Genomic DNA, 19,640 nt, shown 5'->3' with positions numbered 1-19,640 from the left:
CTCTTACCACTCGACTCCAAAATGGTGAGTAAGCGATCATGTTAGTCTGATGAAAATCGTTTGACGATGGGCTATTTGAAATGGCCATCTACTTTTTCTTCTTTTAAATATTGCTTCTTGGCTTCTATTTTAATGCTATCGTCATAATATTAATCGTTCTATCTCACTGTAATGATGGATTATTCCGTTTCTTTGATTCTTGATATACTCGTACATTTATTTTGGGCCGCATACACACGCTCTTTACTCAGTCTAGTCTAGTAGAGTAGTAGATCGAGAAAGGGATCAAGAGGTCTTGAAGTAAATCGTTCTTGCCTTATTGAGTCGATATATCAATCATTCCTTATTACTTTTGAAATAATAGAGCAGCGAAGTAAAGACGAAAAGGCGTCCCTTTAAGAAATTCACCTATCGTGGTGTAGATCTAGATCAACTCTGCGAGATGAGCAGAGAAGATTTGGCCCAACTGTTGGATGCCCGGGCAAGGCGTCGCTTCCAACGCGGTACCAAGAAAAAGGAAACTAGACTCTTGAAAAGATTGCGTAAAGCCAAGAAAAATGCTCCAGAACTAGAAAAGCCTGAATGTGTAAAGACTCATCTACGAAATATGATAGTTTTACCCGAAATGGTGGGCAATGTTGTCGGTATTTATAACGGCAAAACTTTCAATCAAGTGGAGATCAAAGTAAGTCGGATAAAAAAAGTAATGGCTGATCTTGATTCCTACAGTCAATTCACCATCATCACTACAATCATACAATGTACGATAGTATTTTTGAAATTGATGTAGTACTAACGACTTAAGATAGCTTCCAGTAAATCGATCCAACTAAATTGTAAACGCAAACCATCAACGTCTACTATTCACTATGCATACTCGCAATAGAAGATCTTGAAAACAAACTTTGTTATAGAGCAGACTTGAAACGATTTGTTACTGTAGTAAGTACTCGCCAGACGATGTCTCCCCTATCCACCGATAGGATTCCTCCTCCTTTCTTGTAGCAATAGTCATACTGTACACTTACTATCCTTTGCTATTTCATCACATTACAAAAGTAAAGCGTCCAACTCTCGTCGTTCTATGCCTATCCTATTGTATATGTATGTATTCCAATGCACTGATAGCATATTCCTCTTTCTATCTTTTAATAATCTATAGGCCGAAATGGTAGGTCACTATCTTGGTGAATTTTCCATTACATACAAACCAGTTAAACATGGTAGACCTGGTATTGGTGCAACTCATTCTTCACGTTTTATTCCTCTAAAGTAAAAATAGCGGAAGAGATAGATTTGCAAGATATGTGCTATAACTAAGGCTATGATGTTGTAACAATATTCCGTCTTTTCTTGTATAGAATAATAAAAAGACTCTTTCACAACTTACGCTTAGAAACTGATTCTCTAATTTTAGATATCATCAAATTATAGATCTTTAAGCAACCTTCTAAGCATCTACGCGATAAAGTACTAGAAATTTATACAAAATTTTAGTGCCTTGCATTAAGTTAGCTACTGTACCTGTAACGATCTTAGCCAATGAACCATTCCTACAATATTGCTCTTTGCAATCCAATCGGTTTCAATTTTGATCCTAACTACTCTATTAAAGCAATGAACATCTCAATTTCATTCCCAACCTTAGTTAAAAGCTTTAAAAAGCAACCATTGATTACCAATTTTGGCTAAAGTGTCCAAGGAAGATATCAAAAAAATAAGTGGTTAACTAAATTGTGATAGTAATACGTAAGCTTTGTACTAGTAAATGAATATACATTGTGTCGAACATTCATATACTGTAATATAATAATTAAAAGTAAACAGGATAGAATGGACCACTGTATCCCAGCACCAAAACCATTTCTCCAAAGTAATACTACGAATCGATGTTGAAGTACATCTGTGTGTATCGCATGAAATCTATCAGTTACAGTAGGAAGGAACTCTTTGAAAATCGACTTTGACAAACTAGCCATGATCTGTATTCTTTTTAATCTTTAATACGCTCTAAAGGAAAGTTTTCAATAGCTTGTAACTGCATTGCAAACATTGTGCGCATCACTAGTCGCTGGATAGATCTTAACCTGCTTAACGAAAAATGTAGGAGCGTAATTCCTGCTGAATTTTGAACAAATCTTAACATAGCTACTCCGATACATGAGCGTAAATTCCGTTGAATATTTATGCACTCTCCATTAATGCATCCATTTTAAAGATTCTAATCAACACGCAACAGAAATGTATCTTATAAAACCATCTAACTGCAAACTTCGTTGTATTTATTTCATATAAGTTAAATATGATAATTTTTACAAATTGTTAAAAAATATGCAATAAATGTATAACTAAAGCATCGAGTTATAGTACATTGATACAAATTATTACATCTTGCAGAAACGTTATTTACATACGAGTTGATTATCTTCAGATAAATCGCGATATTTTTAAATTTTCGAGTAGAGAGTAATCGATTATATAATTTTAATCGAAATTTTCATATAAGTTAAACAATAGTGAATGATTTGATTGCGAGAAATAAAGGAAATTCCATCCGCAAAATAAAGTATAAGCTCTAATATCGGGCTGTATCCGTATTATCAAAACATTACATAGCAATTGCCATTATTCTTACATCCTTTACTACCTACGTACTTCGGTATTGCAATTTTATGAAAGTAATCTTAATAAGTATGGCTATATCTTTAAAGTATAAGTAAACCATTTAGAAATGGTTATTATACCACTAGTCAAAATGAACCATTAGATGTTCAGTATTACATCACCTATTCATTAGTATTTAACAAGGCATGATAATTCTATTTGATAAGTACATTACTCTACTACTAACAATACGTGGAAATAACTCTTATAATATTTATGAAATCATTTTTCCATAAAAAATATTATTAAAATAATATTTCAAGCTAACATAAAGGAGTATGTGATGAAAATAGAGGACTCAATAATATAATTGGCAGTCCTTGAAATATCTAATTGCAAAAGGTGAGTACAGCGATGTAATAATTCGTACTATTTATCTGATCATATTACGGTAAGTGTTGTTACACTATAAAAATTTCGCAAAAACAACTTCAGTCAAAAATTTGACCAATATAGATCAACATTACAAATTTCAAAACAATCTTGCGATACTTGTACTTCATCGTTGGTAGCAGAAACGCCAATTAGTTGATCGTAAGAAACCTTTAAATAGCTTAATTTAAAACAATTTTCCGCTACCAACTAGTTTAAGTAGATACCGCGGGTTTATTTAAAATGCTATGAGCAGGATGCGATTCTAGTAAGGACTTTTTAAAGAGCAACTGCCGTAATCGATTCGGATCACTATGATGTTCCGATAAGTAAGATCGATAATGGGGCGTTGGAGAATGTGATCCATAAAGCAATTCATTTGGACGTCCACTTAAATCAAAGGCCTGGGCACTTCTGGTGCGTAATCTGTGAAAAACAGTTTATTTAATATAAATGACGTTAATCTGAAAAGAATTCATTTCCACTATAATGACAAGTTATGACATAGCATAAAATCTATTCTAACTAGTCCTAGATTAAATAATAGTAGCGACACCTGAATTTAGTCATAAATCGACAAAAGCAATTAATCCAACAGGAATAATTCGTCAGCTACTTGTTGCTCTTACCTCCTATTACTACTGAAATTTATACCACTGTCGGCATGTTCACCATGAATTAGATTTTTGTAATTGTTATGTAAGTTAAAATGTCCAATTCGACTACTGTCTTTGTTATTTGGATATGGAAGCTAAAAAGCCGAAAAATTACAATTATGAAGCAATCGAAATCATGGGAAATCTACTATTTAAGAAATTATCCTTCTTAAATAGAGTCCGCAGTTATACCTGATCATTCCGATCTAAAAGATTAATGGAATCATCTCCATCGGACTTATCAATCTTCGTGGAACTACTGAGTGAAAAATTCGTAATATAAAATTTTAGCAAATTAACTTTATAAATTCACGCTAATCCAGTTCTGATTACCTGAAATTAGTTTTATAATTTTGAACTTCACTCTTATTCATGCTAGTTAGGGCCAATTTAAGTCGAGCTACATCACGCTCTAGTCCACTAGCCCTATAGTACAAATCCAATATAATGAAATTAACTCTTACGTAAATGCACTACGCTTAATCGAAATCTATATGAAAGCGTCTTGCACAATCATATTCTGAACATACCGGTTGCTAATTTCATTATGAACTTCAAATGCTTTATCAAGATTCGTATTAATAGACTGATTAGTATCTTCTACAACATTATCTTCAAGATTATCTTCGGAGTTATCAAGTCTAAATAAAAGTTTAATTCAATTTTAAAGTATGTAAATTAGTACATGAATATCTGCTTAAACGATTAAGCATGAAAAGAATCTGCAACGAACCGATTCATATAAGGGGATTCAGACGTATTTGGAGCCATAACTTGTAAATGTTTAATATCAACTAACGTCTTGAGTTCAGTAATTCTTGCCTAAGATAAGAAGCCAAGATTACCATGGCTAGCTTGACTTTACTTCTTACAGTATAGTATAATTCATTATTTTAAAACATTCCCACAATAGCAGTCAATCATTTTCAATATCTTCTTACATTTAATCCCTTCGCCTGTTCTTCGAACTTTTCAGCGTGATTCTTATGATGGTCGATTGTGACTTTGGCCTCCTTGAGCTCTTGCTCCAATTCAACGACTTTATTTTTCTCTTTTTCAAGTAGAGACTCATTATAAGTTAATGAAGTCTGAAGCCGTGCAAGTTCTTTACTCTGATCTATCTATAATGCATTAAGAGTAGAGCATTTAATATAGTGAAACAGTACGATATAGCCTTTCAACGCTTTCTTTACTCTCTTACTTGCAGTTGTTGAAATTTTTCGATAGTCAACGATAACTGTTGAGACTTTTGCTGGGAAGCTAAGCATGCCTCTGACTATTAATTATAAAAGTTTCAATTTTTAATGGCAACGGAAAATTATCGTCAAACAAATTAGACTTTTAAGATGAATCTTATTTAGTCATATAAGGCTATGACTTCTCCTATGCTAGCAACTAGTGGAGTATAATATTTCTTCCAATAATGACTACCATTAATAATTATTATTCTGGCTATATTTCTAGTGATTTCAACTAGCCTTCTTTAAATATCATTTTATCGCAATAAAATACTAGATATCATTACTTGTTTAAGCTAGATAGCCGTATGATTCGAAGCGCAAATATGTTACCTCTTCTCTTGCTTTCAAGCGACAGGATTCTACAGTTCTATCCAAGTTAGAAACTTCATCCTTCAATCGGTCTCTACTCTCAGTAACGTTTCTAAGCTTATGTTCCAACGTACTCAAACTTTTACGCAGCTGCAATGATTGTAATAATACGTATAATCAGTTTAATGGCATAATTACAGTACTCTTTTCCTTGTCTGAACGATTAAATAATTACCTCAATCGCCTGTTGCTTATATTCATTTGATTGCGACAATAGTTCAGAAATTTGGCGTTCACTGTCAGCTTTAATAACTTTCACGGCATTGAGCGCTGAGGCTCTTTCGGTAGACAAAGCTTCTTCAAGACTTTCATATCTTTGCTCTAGTCGCTTAAATTTACCCTTTTAGAATTTGATTACAACGAGTTCTTAAATTCAATAACAATTTCAGGAATTAAATATAAATATAACACCAAATAAATCTTATTATTACATCTAGTTGTAAATTTGTTGCTTGCAAGGAATTAATTTTCTCATTTAATTTTGAAATCTTATCTTTAGCTGCTTTTAACTCATCTTCTAGATCGTAATTGCGATGTTGAAGGTCAGAAGAGAATCTATTTACAAATAATAATAAATTTCAATCAATAATACTACTTCAAATATCTCACAGTATCTCAAAAACTTTTAAAAATTACGTGATCTCTTCCTGCAGGGACTCTGATGTTACATCCAATGATTTTTCAGCAGCAGTTAAAAGCTCATCATGCCGAGTGTGATCCCTTTGCCTTACATTTAAGTGATCTTTTAAGGCCTTGATCTCTTTCCTTAATATTGATTCAGATAATATCATTAGACAAAAAATAACAGCAATACTCCTTCAAAAACACCATTATAAGATGACTGAAGTTTTGTACCTAGCATCTTTCAGTTGATTTTCGAGTAGGTCACGTTCTTGTTTATGCGAAGATGTATTTGCACTTTCGCGTCTTATGCTATTCAATTCATTCTTTAAATCCGATAATTTTTTCGCCGAAGTAATTCTTTCATCATGAAGTTGCTCATTTTCGGCTCTCAATTTATACGTTAGCTCTCTTAGAGATGTTATCTGTTCACTGGTACTTTTTATATTTTGCGCTTTCAAGACATTTGCAGAAGTCCTTTCTCTCTCAATCTCCTCAGCTAACCAAGAATTCTTCTGCGTTGTGAATTAAAGTGATTACATAAATAAAATCACAAAATATATCTCTATTGTTTTTCTTTTCCACTTATAGCTTAACTTTCAAGCTCAAGCATCAATTAATACCTGTTCAAGATAGACGATTTCATTTTGTGCTTCAGCTAGCTGAGTAGCTAGTAAATTAGCGTTATCTCGTTGTTGGACATACTTGAATAATAAACAGAACAAATAATTACAATTTGCCATACAGTAAACGGGGACTATACTATCATTAACAGTATTATTGTTAATGTAACAATATTTAAAACCTCTTTGATTGGATGTATTAATAATAAAATTGTTCTAACCTGCTCTTTCACCATTGCTTCCCTGGAAGTAAAGGACCTTCTATCAAAATCAAGACTTTTCTCCAGCATTGTACTAATTGCCAAACTATCTTCAATGTCGCGCATTGCTATTTTAAGGCGTTTCCTCAAAGAAGAATTTTCTTCTTCTATTTCACGTAACCGCGATGTTCGATCATCGATTTCCCTTTCCAGTTTCCTGATACTCGATCTCAGTTTGGCTATTTGAACATCATGTTCCTCTTCTAAAAATCTAATTCTCTTTTCCGATGCAGCAGACTTTACCTTTAACATATCAATCACAAGAATTCATTAGTTCCTGCAATATATATAAATAAACAAGAGGATATCTTACATTGACAATTTGTTCTCGATCTAAATCTTTATTACGTTCCGATCGAGAAGATGAATCTGATCGTGCCCGAACTAAATCATCATCCTTTTGTTTCAATCGTCTATTTAGAATTTCGCATTCTTTCGATAACTAGCGAACAACAAATTGTATTTAATATTTTTTACGTAAAAGGATCCGTACTTTCAATCAAACTTCTCTATGTCATAATAAATTTTATTTATTAACCATCTACTTAGCTAAAATTAACCTCTTCTTTCTCCTCTTTCTCCCTTTGTGCTTGTCGGTGCTCTTTTTCTGTTAATTCTTTCTCAGATGCTAGTTTTCTCTTCAATCTATCGTTGTCGTCTGAAGATTCTTCATATCTCTCTGAATTAGTAACACATAAAGGTTAACTCTTGGTAAGCACTCAATTGTTATTTTCATATAACAACGATAAAGTAAACTTCATTTAAAAAAGTAGTATTACGTTTCCATTTTCTCAATTCTTCTGTTAATTGTTTAACTTGATCTTCAAACAACTGCTTGACTTCGCTATTCGAGTCAATATTTTGTTCTGTGGAATTCTCAGCTGCTCTTTCACTAATCTGTAACTTCGCTTGCAATAATTTACTCTCGCTTTCAAGTGACGATATCGTCTCTTTATCCAATTTTATTTTCTCTTCGAGTTTGACTATATCTTCTCGCATTTTTTTACACTCCTCCTCGAAATCTGATAGCTCCCGTTGTACCTTATTTAATTCAATCTGCAACTTCCCTTTTTCATTCGCTGTCTTTTCAGATAAATTCTTCCAATGATCGACATCGCTTTGAAGAGCGTTAACTTCTGAGTTTAATTGATCCTTGGTACAAGAATTCACTTTGTCTTGCTCTTCATGTGTTTCTAATTCAGCCCGCAATATCGTCAACTGATTTACATAAAAAGAATTTAGTGGCTAAGGCAAAAATTCGATTTCATAAAACGATTAAAAATAAATAAAATAAACCCGATACCTCAGCAAGATTATCAGCAGCATTCTTCTGCTCATTTTCAAATGATTTCTTAAGAATTCCCAAATCTCTTTGAAGACTTGCTTCATTATCCTTAAGATTATTCACTTCACGATTTCTTTCCTGTAGCTCCATTTTTAGTGACTCTATTTCTTTAGATAAATCTTTAGACATTTCTTTCTCTTGTTGTAAGGCTTTTTGCACAAGATTTAACTCTTCATCAGAAGTAGACTTTTCTGATTCAGCATCTGTAATAAGAAATATAAATTTGTTCCAAGTCGTAAATCAGTAGTGCTATAAGCTGACTAAAAGCAAAATATACAATATTTTAAATTGTAATCCAATATAATTATAGCTATACCGTTCTTATCTCTTTTCAGTGAATCAACTATGCCTTGCAACATTGCTGAATTATTTTGCTCTCTTTCCAAATCAACTCTCAGCGTAGATATATCAGCGTTTGATCTACCCAGATCTTCGTCTAACCTATCACGCTCACCGGTTATGAAACGACAGCGATCGGTTGTTGCTTGTAAATTGTCTTGAAGTTCATCAATCTGAAAAGACAATCAATAATGATATATTTTAGTCCAACGTAACAAGTTGTGCAAAATTTTCACAATATTTTTTATACTGAATTAATGCTATTACAATTCTTTGTAGTTCTCTTATATCTTTTTCGTCTTCACTTGTTTTCTCTAGCGATCTATCCAGCTTAGCTTTCAATTCGCTATTTTGCGTCTGTTCAACAATTATCTTGGATCTCAGTTCTTTTAGCTCTTTTCCAATAGATTCTGTTTCAGCTTCCAATTTTTCGTCTTGGCTACTCAATTTTGTTTGTAAAGCTTCAATCATATCTTTACTTGCATTTAACTCATCTATGTAGCAAGATATTATAGAAATAAAACTTTATAATTACCCTTAAACTGTAAACTATTAGCTTACGTTCTAATCTCCTTAACCATATTAAAGCAAGATATAAGTGGAACTTTTCATTACCCTTAACTAGTTCAGATTTTCCTTTATAGGCATCGATTTCTTTTTGCGCATCATCTAATTCCTTTACAAGAACTTCCAATTCCTTAATTTTAACATCTAATTGAGTTTTAACTTCGGCCTTTTCATATTCAAGATTTCGAATCGTATCCAAATTGTTGCTTCCACTACTTAATGCTTCATTTAATTGTCTGCAAAACATTTATTATAGTTAGACTATATTAAATAACCCTGCGATAAATTTTAATTTACTACGTCAAAATTCATATAACTCAGTCTTGTCACTAATGACACTTACGTTTTGAGAGTAGCAACCAGTTCAACGTTACCACTAAGATCTTGCTGTGTATCTTCTAAATCAGCCTTTAATTTCTTATTGTCATCGTTCGATTCCTACATCACAGTAGAAATTATAATAGTGCAATACCTTAGTTTATATGTGCAACCATGTATTGTTTACTTATACGAAATATATAATTGATTTATAATACCTGGATAGTGATTATCGCCTCACTGAGAGTTGATGCTAAAAAATTAAGATCATCTTCACTGAGACATTTCTCTAAATCTCGCTTTAATTTCTGAATCAAATCTTCATGCGTCATGATTGATTTATCTACTGATTTTACATATCCTATTAACTGCATTGTGGAAAGATAAGGTATGATTAGCTGTATTTAAAGATAACAAAGTAGCCGATAGCCATCAACATAATCAAGACAGCAACTGCTAGTATATAAATAGGTTTTAAATTTATTCACTTAGCTCTCTAACCTTATTTTTAACATTGCCTATAGGTTGCGATCGATTGACAGCATCAATTATTCTGCTCTTGAGTTCCTCAAGCTTATTCTTCTCTTTTTCAATTCTTTCTCCTATCTGTTATGTTGCATATTAATTACAATGATACTTTAGACAGAATCTATGTATATAGGAAATTACTTGTTACTGCTTAATTATCGTACTAATGTAAATCGTTATACACAAATACCGAAAGCGATTCCTTAAGACTAAAAGGATAACTACAGTAATGAACAATATCCGGATTGAACAAAATCACGGACTGAGACTATATTTCAGTGACAACTCCTACTAAACGTTAAAACGAATAAATTGTAGCCTACCGGTAAAAGAACCTTATTTGTTGATGTAAGTGGTGGTAGAGAACCTATACTATCAGTGAATGAGTCAGTAAGTCGTGTCGGTCGATTTTGTTGTATTGCTGTCGGTACATCAATTGTGAAGCACTGGTTTCCACATTTAGAAGGCTTTCGGATGATACCTCGTCGCCTACCTTGATAGCTTTTAGCGAATCTTTCCTATAGATAATAATACAGCACATATCCACACGATGATTAACACACAAGATGTGTATTAGAAAAGCTTACAAATATCTCAAAAATTGTACCCTTGGACTGGTAGGTGGGCTAATACAATTGATAGGCTTCTTAACCAACTGCAAAGAGCATATGCCCTCTAACTGTTTATGGGCAGTTTGAAGCAATTCTTTTAGATGACTTATCTATGAAATCAAGCAAAATCATCAAAATAAATTAGTTTTTATCATAAGTGAGATTTAACTACACATTCAGGTATTATCGACGTAGTTCAACGAAGATATAGTAAATAGGCATTACAGAAACAGCTACAATAGATACTAATCTTTAATACTATTGAAAAAATTTACGATGTGATTACTGCAACCGATAATAACTTCTTTCAATTTTAATACTTGGAATTAAATTTACAAATTTACAGCTGTGGACAATATAACTACAGTACACAAACAATAACGAGAGCATTTTTTAAGCATTTAGAACCTTACAACCACTCATGCGAGAACAGATCTTCAAGCATACTGCATGATAGCTACTATATATATATATTCTTAATAACTTTTTATTTTATTGTTAATAAACAACTTTATAAGAATATATTCGTAGTACCATTCTTTAATTTAAACTGTCTTAATAAGTTGGTGAAATATCACTCAGAATGTATTCTATTCACAATGTATCTCGTTCTTTTCTAACAACGGATCTAATGCGTACTTATGTTACACAACGTCCAAAAAATGTGATAGCAAGAAAGATACGGCAAGACTCATGAAAATTATAAGATACTGTAAAAAAAATTACGTAAATAGCGATCTTCATTTACAGTGGTATAAATTTCATCTGAAATGCTTCAGACGAATAAACGTAACTGCAATAAATCACCTAATAATACTGTATAACATAAATAGGTGTATGCATAAAGTTAATGTGAGGATTGATTACGCAACCAACTGCGATAGAATGTACTATCTAATTATAGTAATTACTGTATCATACCATATAGACATAGCAAAACTATATAAGATATAAAAATATAGGTGATTATTTAGTTTCACTAAAGATACTATCATTGCCATGATCGATCACGATATGATAATTCTAATATTTCTTTTCAAAAAGAGTAACTGTTTAAATAAGTTACTACTAGCTATCAGATATTGTAATCAAAATAATAATCATAGTAATCGGGAATTAATCTAATTTGTCGTACTTCATATAATATTTTCAAAGAATTAATACTATTGTACTGTACTGTTTGCTGTTAACTATCATTGTATCTTCGTCATTATAAGCTCTATAATATCACGAATTCCTATATTCATTTGGTGCAATGAAATCAAGTAGTCCAACTCTAGCTAATATCTTTTGCACAGCAGACTGTAATGCAACGTTAAAGCATGGAAAAAGAGCGCTAGAAATCCAAAAGAAAGTCATCTTCAAGTTTAATATAAAAAAATCCGCATAATTATAATATCCATTGCTACATTATAGTACAAACTTCACTACCGCGCTTCACATGCAAATGAAAACTGTTGTAAGGAGTTCCTTTAAAAGTTAACTAGACCTCCATCTATTACTAAAGATATCACAAACATAGTTAAGAAAATGCAATATAGTATCAATATTCCACGATGTAAAGGATAAGCTAACTACATTTATATATAATCGTGTTATTAATTATATCGATACCAACCGCAGTGAAATGCCACCAACGTAATCAAAATTTGCTCAATGTAAAGCGTTGTGAGGATTTCGTATAAAGCATTAAATGTATGGTATTAAAAATGCATATGATATACTCAATGATAAACAGAATGAACTGACTGCACATACTGTGCTCTAAAGCAATGCAAACCAGCAGCGTATGATAAAATTAACGCACAGTCGGATCGTAGGTCAATAACAAGTCACTATTGTTGTCTGTCTATTTCATACAGAATTGCATTTTAATTTCGATCGACTGGATGACGCTAATAAATTTTCATTACGTTTGCGCAAACATCATGGATGGGTTACCTTGACAACAACATGATTGACAACTAGCAATCTAAAGATTAATGTCTACATTGTCTTTTATGTATATCAGATATTCCTCTTCGAGATTTGTTTTATTAGTTTTATTATATACTGTATTGTTTGATCTACAAATTGGATGTTCTCGATCATTGTAACTATAAATCAATATAAGTGGGACACCTGCAGTCAATAGATCTGTTTACTATAATGGTATTTACAGGACAAGATTTGATACAAAATATAATTTAAAATTGTTTAGCGGACGCTATTGTTTTTTACCCTTTTACCATTTGTAATTGCTCTAACTGACTTACGATTATAATGAAATATAAGCAACAAACTATACTGTACAACGTGTAGTCCAAAACATATCCAATAATAGGCGTATATATATATACGTGTAATTACATGTGTATATTTATGAGATCAACATTAAGAAATCTCAGTCAAGATCCAAATTTAATCTACCCATACCAGACTTGTCTTACTAATTGACAGTCCTTCAACATCATTAGCAGTCTGTATAGAACGATAAAGAATGACTAAGGACTCATTAAATGAATATATAAAAACGCATATAAGTCAATAAGGGCTGCTATATGTTATGTAAATACTAATGATGATTTTTTTTAATGATTACCTTGCTTACTAGACATTGTGGAATTTATTACGTTATTCCTGTATTCTTAATATAATTGCTAATACAAACAATATCAACTAAATAAGCTGACACTACCCAAAAAGCATTTTAAATAAACTCTTAATTTAAGATCTTATATATTTTCAACATTTGTAATTAAATTTATAGCATTACACTTATATATTCATTTAATGTAATATAAAAATTTAAAGAAGTGATAAAAAGTATCTCAATTATAGTCACAAGCAATATAAAACGTATGAAACATTGCTTCAAAATTAAGTGTCACGTTACAATCTGGCAATTCTTTAGTAATACTCAGATATCATTAATCATTTTCTCACCTCTTAAGAATCTGTACATATGTACATGGTAAATCCTCACACTAATAGTTATCTAGATTCTACTGTATATCTACTATGAGGATGTTACTCACTGGAAACGTTGAGCAAAAATAAAAAAATTTAAAAACTCATGAGAGTATCACTAATTTGTCATCCTAAATAGCATAAAGAACGGCAAATATGTACATAAAATTTACCTCTCCCCGCTGCGAATCGCTATTCCTATTGAATGCTTGTAATTCCTCTTGATATTTAATACTTTCCAAATAGCTTGGCTGTTTTAATTGATTCTGCAATGAATTTATATCGTGATAGTAACGATCATTCTCTTTCTCATAATTTTTTCGAATATTTTCCAAACGGGATTTAAGTTGCGCAATTTCTCCTAACAAAACATTATCTGTTAAAACAATAACTTTATAAATCACTATGATAATCATGTGAAGATAACTCCGAGTCAGAACCTGTGACTAAATTATCTGTCTTATCGAAGTCTTCCTTTTCATGATGTTGACCATTACATGATTCATCGCTATCGTTTAATCGATTTGGTATTGATTCCTACCGTTATATTGTACCAGATATCAGCGCAATTTTTCAAATTTATAACAAGGAGTCAGTAATACAATACGAGTAATAATTACATGGCAATTAATTATTAATAGTAGGGTATGCGTATATTTTTAGGCCCTTTGATAAAACTTACAGTAGAGTAACAATCGGGCGTAGGGTCTCTATCCGACTTATCAATTGAGTTACAAGTTTGGTTAACTTCAGATGTTTCTTCAATAACTAATGATGGTAGGTTCTGCATACAGTTACAGTCGTTACAAGGAGTGTCGGCATATCCATAATCTGACATAGCACCTATCGTCGATGGTTCCTGCTTATTCATTTTGTCTAGATCATTACCAGAAGCAATAATATCATGTGTTGTATAGTTTGAATTTTGATCGTTTTCAACCGAATTTTGATTGCTAGAACTTATCGAAGTAGTTAAAGAATCATTATTCATTTCAGCTACACCGTTATCAACAATGGAGGAATTTGCACTTGGCTGACATTGGGTTGATGATTCAATTCCGTTGTTGATAGCTATAGTTGATTGATGGCTACTTTGTTGAGGAACACATTTTACATCAGATGTATTTACAGGGTCGCATGGTGATGATCCTACGTTGGATGATTCAAGTTCATTTGCTCCAGATAAACTTAACAGTGGCTGTTGACCACCTTGTAGGGAATCTCGTCGACCTTTTAATATTTTACTTAAACGGCGTTTAGAAATTTCGTAAAATGTATTATCATCTTTTTTAACATCTTCATTTGTTTTCTTTTTTCTTCTTTTATGATTAACAGATAATAGACCTTCGGCTACGGTTAGACTGCGCCGTCTACGACGAGCAGCCAAATCTGGATGTAATTCATTTTTACTCGGCTTTGGAGTGAAATTATGTAAATCAGGTGGAAAATCTTCACAATGCTCATCTGAGACGATAATAGTAACTCCATTTAATATTGGAAATTTCTTTTCTGTTTGATCATTATTTTTATTACTCTGGTCAGTTAATAAACTTTCATGATGATCTTGTCGATAATCTGATAATGAAGAAGAGTCCTTCTCACTTTCACTACTATTGCTGGTAGATTTGCACTTGGATTTGACTGTATTATTTTTTTCTCGATGTTTAGTAATATAGGATGATAAATCCGTTAACGAAATGGAGTTTCTCTGGCTTAATCGTAAAGAAGAAGTACTTCCATTTGTAACTTCACTATCATTATTATTACGATTATATCTTTCTTTGATCTTCATTAACCTTGCCTGAAATTCAGTATCTGGCATTAACGAGCGAGGATCGAAGCCTTTTAGCTTATAGCAAATTGCTTCGCGTATAACTTCTTTATCCTGCCGAGGATCGTCAGTCAGATAATATTTAGTGGGACAATCAATTAATGAACTGGTAGTTGGATCATCACCTCCCATATCTAATCAACATAAAGACATCATAATTATTCATTCAATTAGCATTTTTGAAGTCATGATGAAAAAAAAAAAAAAATTATATAATTATAATGAGCCCAATAGCAGCCCACTTATCCATTGATACATTCTATTACATCGAAAAGTACGAAAATCAAGCTCGGGCGTCTAATGGAATTAATGATGGTAGAATTAAACTAATTATAACATTGTGTTATTAACAGTATCTTCAATCTGATCAGAATAAAGTTAATACAAGCAAGATGCTTACTTGAAAAACAATAGGCTGTCAAAGAATTATTGATTATAAATACATGTATGCCAAATCGAAATGAATGCCAACTTATTGTATTACTTGTTATTATCAAACGAAGAATGTCATTTCGATCATCAATCTTTTTTTAGGTTTCTATAAAAAGAAAATTCGACAATGGTAGGCAAAGTTTAACAGTGTTTTAACATTTGAGATTGTTCATCAAAAGGATTTAGAATATTTCTCTACACCATAGGAACGGGCTAGACTCTCTTGATAGTATACACATAGTACGCCGTAGTGATGATAGGCGCCAGGTTGGTGAAAAAAATAAAAAGGTTAATTCAAGGGATCACTATAAATCCGATGTTACCATTGCACAAACATGTCGATAATGTAAAGGCACCAATAGATGCATACCATAAGCTTTGTGTTATGGAATAATAGCAAAACCGATCAAAAATCAACCTAAGAAGCTGTTCCAAAATAAATACTTCAAGTCTACCGACATAACTTAAGCTTTGTAGGTCCCATGTGCAATCCGTCAATTTAACTGTCTCATCAGTGACTCATAAATGACTCATAGCGTTATAACTCATAAGCGAGTAGTCAAAAGAATATATGTTACTGTCCCCGATTTGGATCAACATAATCAATATAAAAGCAACAAATTTAAAAATGTGTAAATTGACACATGTTTTAATTAGATAGGTTAATGAACTACATGAATAATTAAACTTGACCAGTATACAGTACTGCTCAGTTGGGTTTTTAAGACGTTTCCACGCCGCACATAGACAACTAGTTGTCATAGCTTCAATGAGATTCAATTGCTATATGCGTACGTACAATATAAGTATAAACGATAAACGATAGCGGAATAATTCATGAATAATTATATACGATCAAGGTTATTACTCCAACATGCTATGTGCGTATTTAAAAAGGAAACGTTGACCTATTTCACTACGTTCTGAGTGGAATTACTTGGATCTGATCGATCGTAGACCCTAACAAACCTACTCGTCTATGAATGTGATATAGAATTGATACAGCCTAGTTCAATTAATAAGACAATCGATGATTTTCTTGATCAGCTACTTGAAATTTCAATGTCATGTTTGTAAGTTAACCATGTCCGTTATAAAATACGCTATAAATACGAGTACATTTATGCTGGTGTGTTCATATACAGCATGAGAAGGATATACAGTAGTAGGCAAGAGTAGTATTGAACAAACTCGACCTATGATAGCACGCATCAAGTTGAAACTGTATCACTTATGATCATAAGATGATGACAACCACTTCTCATCTCTATCATGACTACACAATTCTTACCTTGGGATCAATAAGCGAAAAGATCCTAGTCAGTCATTTGAAAGCCAACTTGGATGTTTTATAATTTCACTGATAATTCGGTATAGTAATCAATTAGAAGCTTTTCTCACTGAGCCAATCGATGATTCATTTACTAGCAACCCTGCGGTGAAAAAGAAGATATGAATAAACAAAAATAGGACGATATGTTGATGTTCATGTGGTCGCTATTTGAAAAACATCAATCAATATACTAAATAAGTTGGCAATCATTTCTAATTGATATATCGTTTTATCATCGATAGCATAATCAAGTTGGATGAATAGTCATATTAGCGTGAATGAAGAACAATCCGATTGAATACGTGGTCAAAATCAACTGCAAAATAATGGTTGAAAATATCCTGTATTGAGTAGAGTACAACACCATCAATGATGTCGTACATGAATAAAATACATGTATTTCATTAAAAAAGTCGTGTTAAAACCAATAGAAGAATCTATCTTGAATCTGACTACAACAGCATGAGAAATATCAAGAAGTAGAATGATATAGTAGAAGTGTAGAACTATCAGAGTTCTTCTTCAAAATGGACAGCTAAAAAAAATGATAAAAAACGTTCCCCTTCACGTTAAGTTCAACTGCATGGGTGATGTCAAGCAGGAATCTCAAATTAAACAAATAATTGTCTATCATTTGATAGTGTCCAATCCAAATAGGAAATTGTATTTGAATACAACTGTGACAAGGGCTAAAAATGTAGAAAGACGACAACCTATTGGATAGTATTTTCAGGCAGTAGAATTAGCAGTAATTAGCGAATAGAAAAAAAAATTTCAACACTACCTACGATAACAAGTTTTGTAGTACACTATTACAGTTACTATAGGCAACTGAATGACGATTGTTGCCATCTCTCGCTCGATGATTTCATTCTATCAAGTCAAATGGATTTAGGATAAAAACTAATAGAGTTGTAATCAACTGTCATTGTGGCAATGGAAAAAGTCATAAGATAATTGGCTAATTACCCTAGGCAATTTCACCATTATTTGACAATCTTGTAATTCTGATGGATAAAGCAGAACGATATACCTCTACCATTTGTCATCGTCATGGCAATGGTGTGAAGAAGATGTTCAAAAATGTCCGTGCAAAACAATCTTTCTACGGTGCGTCTTTACTCTATCATTTCATGATGAATGCTTTGATCAAGAACAGTGTCATTCAACGTAGAGTATAGTCGATCTTTTTCATGCAGTAGTCGATTAAAATTATAAATTTATAGCAGAGCTATCCATGATTACCTCACTGGTGGCATGGAATGTTGAACAACTTTGCAATCGAGTTGGACATTGAGTGGAAAGATTTTCCTCTTTGACTATGCAATTTTTTTATACTGGATACTATGAACATTTCCAACGACGGACGACGCAACAGGCGTCAGTCACAGCGGATGACACTCGGTATCAACAGGAGTACTACGCATACAGTACTGTCGACAGTAGTACTAACTACGGCAATTGGATTGTAGCGCAATTGCAACCAGTCAATGAAAGTCACAGACTACCAGCGAGTGTCATAGTGTAAACAGGTGAAGCTGCATTGACTACAGTACACTAAAACACCTCAACCGTACTGTACGTCAGTACATCACCAGTCAACTCAATACAAGTCAAACACCATCAAAGAACCGTGTACTGTACCCTCAGGGACTAGAGTCCCTTCAATGGAATGAAAGCACAGCCCCAACCCGATCCAATGGTTGATTTTCGAACCTAAAATGAATCCAATCGCTGCTATTCCAACACTGTATGACTACAAAAATTCTTAACCCTAATCCCCAATCGGGGGGTTCAAGTCCAGTTTCGGCTTGACTTTTAAGGACACTGCTAGGGGATTGCTAAAAATAAAGAGGAAAGAGAGGCGACACAGGAGCGCCCATCTCACGACACAAAAATGTCAAGCCTTCTAACGTGGATCAATCTTGTACAGAGAGAGAGAGAGAGACAGTTGTAGTACCGTACGGCAGTGCTCCATACAATGCTATAGCTACATTCGACATGAATCACTTTCTTTTTAAAAGGCACCTTTTATAATATTTTTAGTGCGGTGAAATCCATGGTAGAGTTATAGTTCTGGACAAAACATCCGCTACTGCACGCTATACGTTGTTATAGTACTGTGGAAGTACGGTAATAATAAAACACTAAAACCAACCATACGGATTGCGTGATCACTATGAAATTCTAGCATAACAACGAGTATTGATTTTTCAGTCAATTTTGTACAGTATTGTACTATTAAGCGTACTGCGATCATTTTTGACCCAGTTCTACCAACCATCATAAAGGGTAGTCTTACACAGTATTGATAACAATATTGCGAATTTTCTCTATCGCTGACTTCCTGTATGAAAAACATAAAATACAGTACTGTAAATCAAGTGCGAAAAATTTCAACTGTTGTTTAAGATAGTCTCCTTCACTCATGTTTTGTATTTTACACTGATGGTATACTAACGTACTGTACAGTACATCTACTATTATTCTGGTCAGCTACGAATTGAGCGAAACACATATCTAGTGCAAAACTCGTAAATACAGCGTGTTGCAATTGCATTTCAAATTTCAAAACAGCGAG

At 32.8% G+C, this 19,640-nt stretch overlaps 1 protein-coding gene across 1 annotated transcript; it reads left to right on the top strand.

Moving 5' to 3' along the window:
- TRIADDRAFT_35692 (expressed hypothetical protein) lies at positions 1-1,386 on the top strand. Its single transcript, XM_002111048.1, has 3 exons — positions 1-24; positions 365-685; positions 1,163-1,386. The coding sequence occupies exons 1-3, from the start codon at positions 22-24 to the stop codon at positions 1,274-1,276; spliced, it is 438 nt and encodes a 145-aa protein (XP_002111084.1). The 5' UTR covers positions 1-21; the 3' UTR covers positions 1,277-1,386.
- Positions 1,387-19,640: the final 18,254 nt, after the last annotated feature.

Source organism: Trichoplax adhaerens, genomic scaffold, assembly GCF_000150275.1.
Source record: "Trichoplax adhaerens TRIADscaffold_3 genomic scaffold, whole genome shotgun sequence".
NCBI classification, from domain to species: Eukaryota; Metazoa; Placozoa; class Uniplacotomia; order Trichoplacea; family Trichoplacidae; genus Trichoplax; species Trichoplax adhaerens.
The sequence above is the reverse complement of the archived record's forward strand: the minus strand, read 5'-3'. Positions and strand labels throughout refer to the sequence as shown.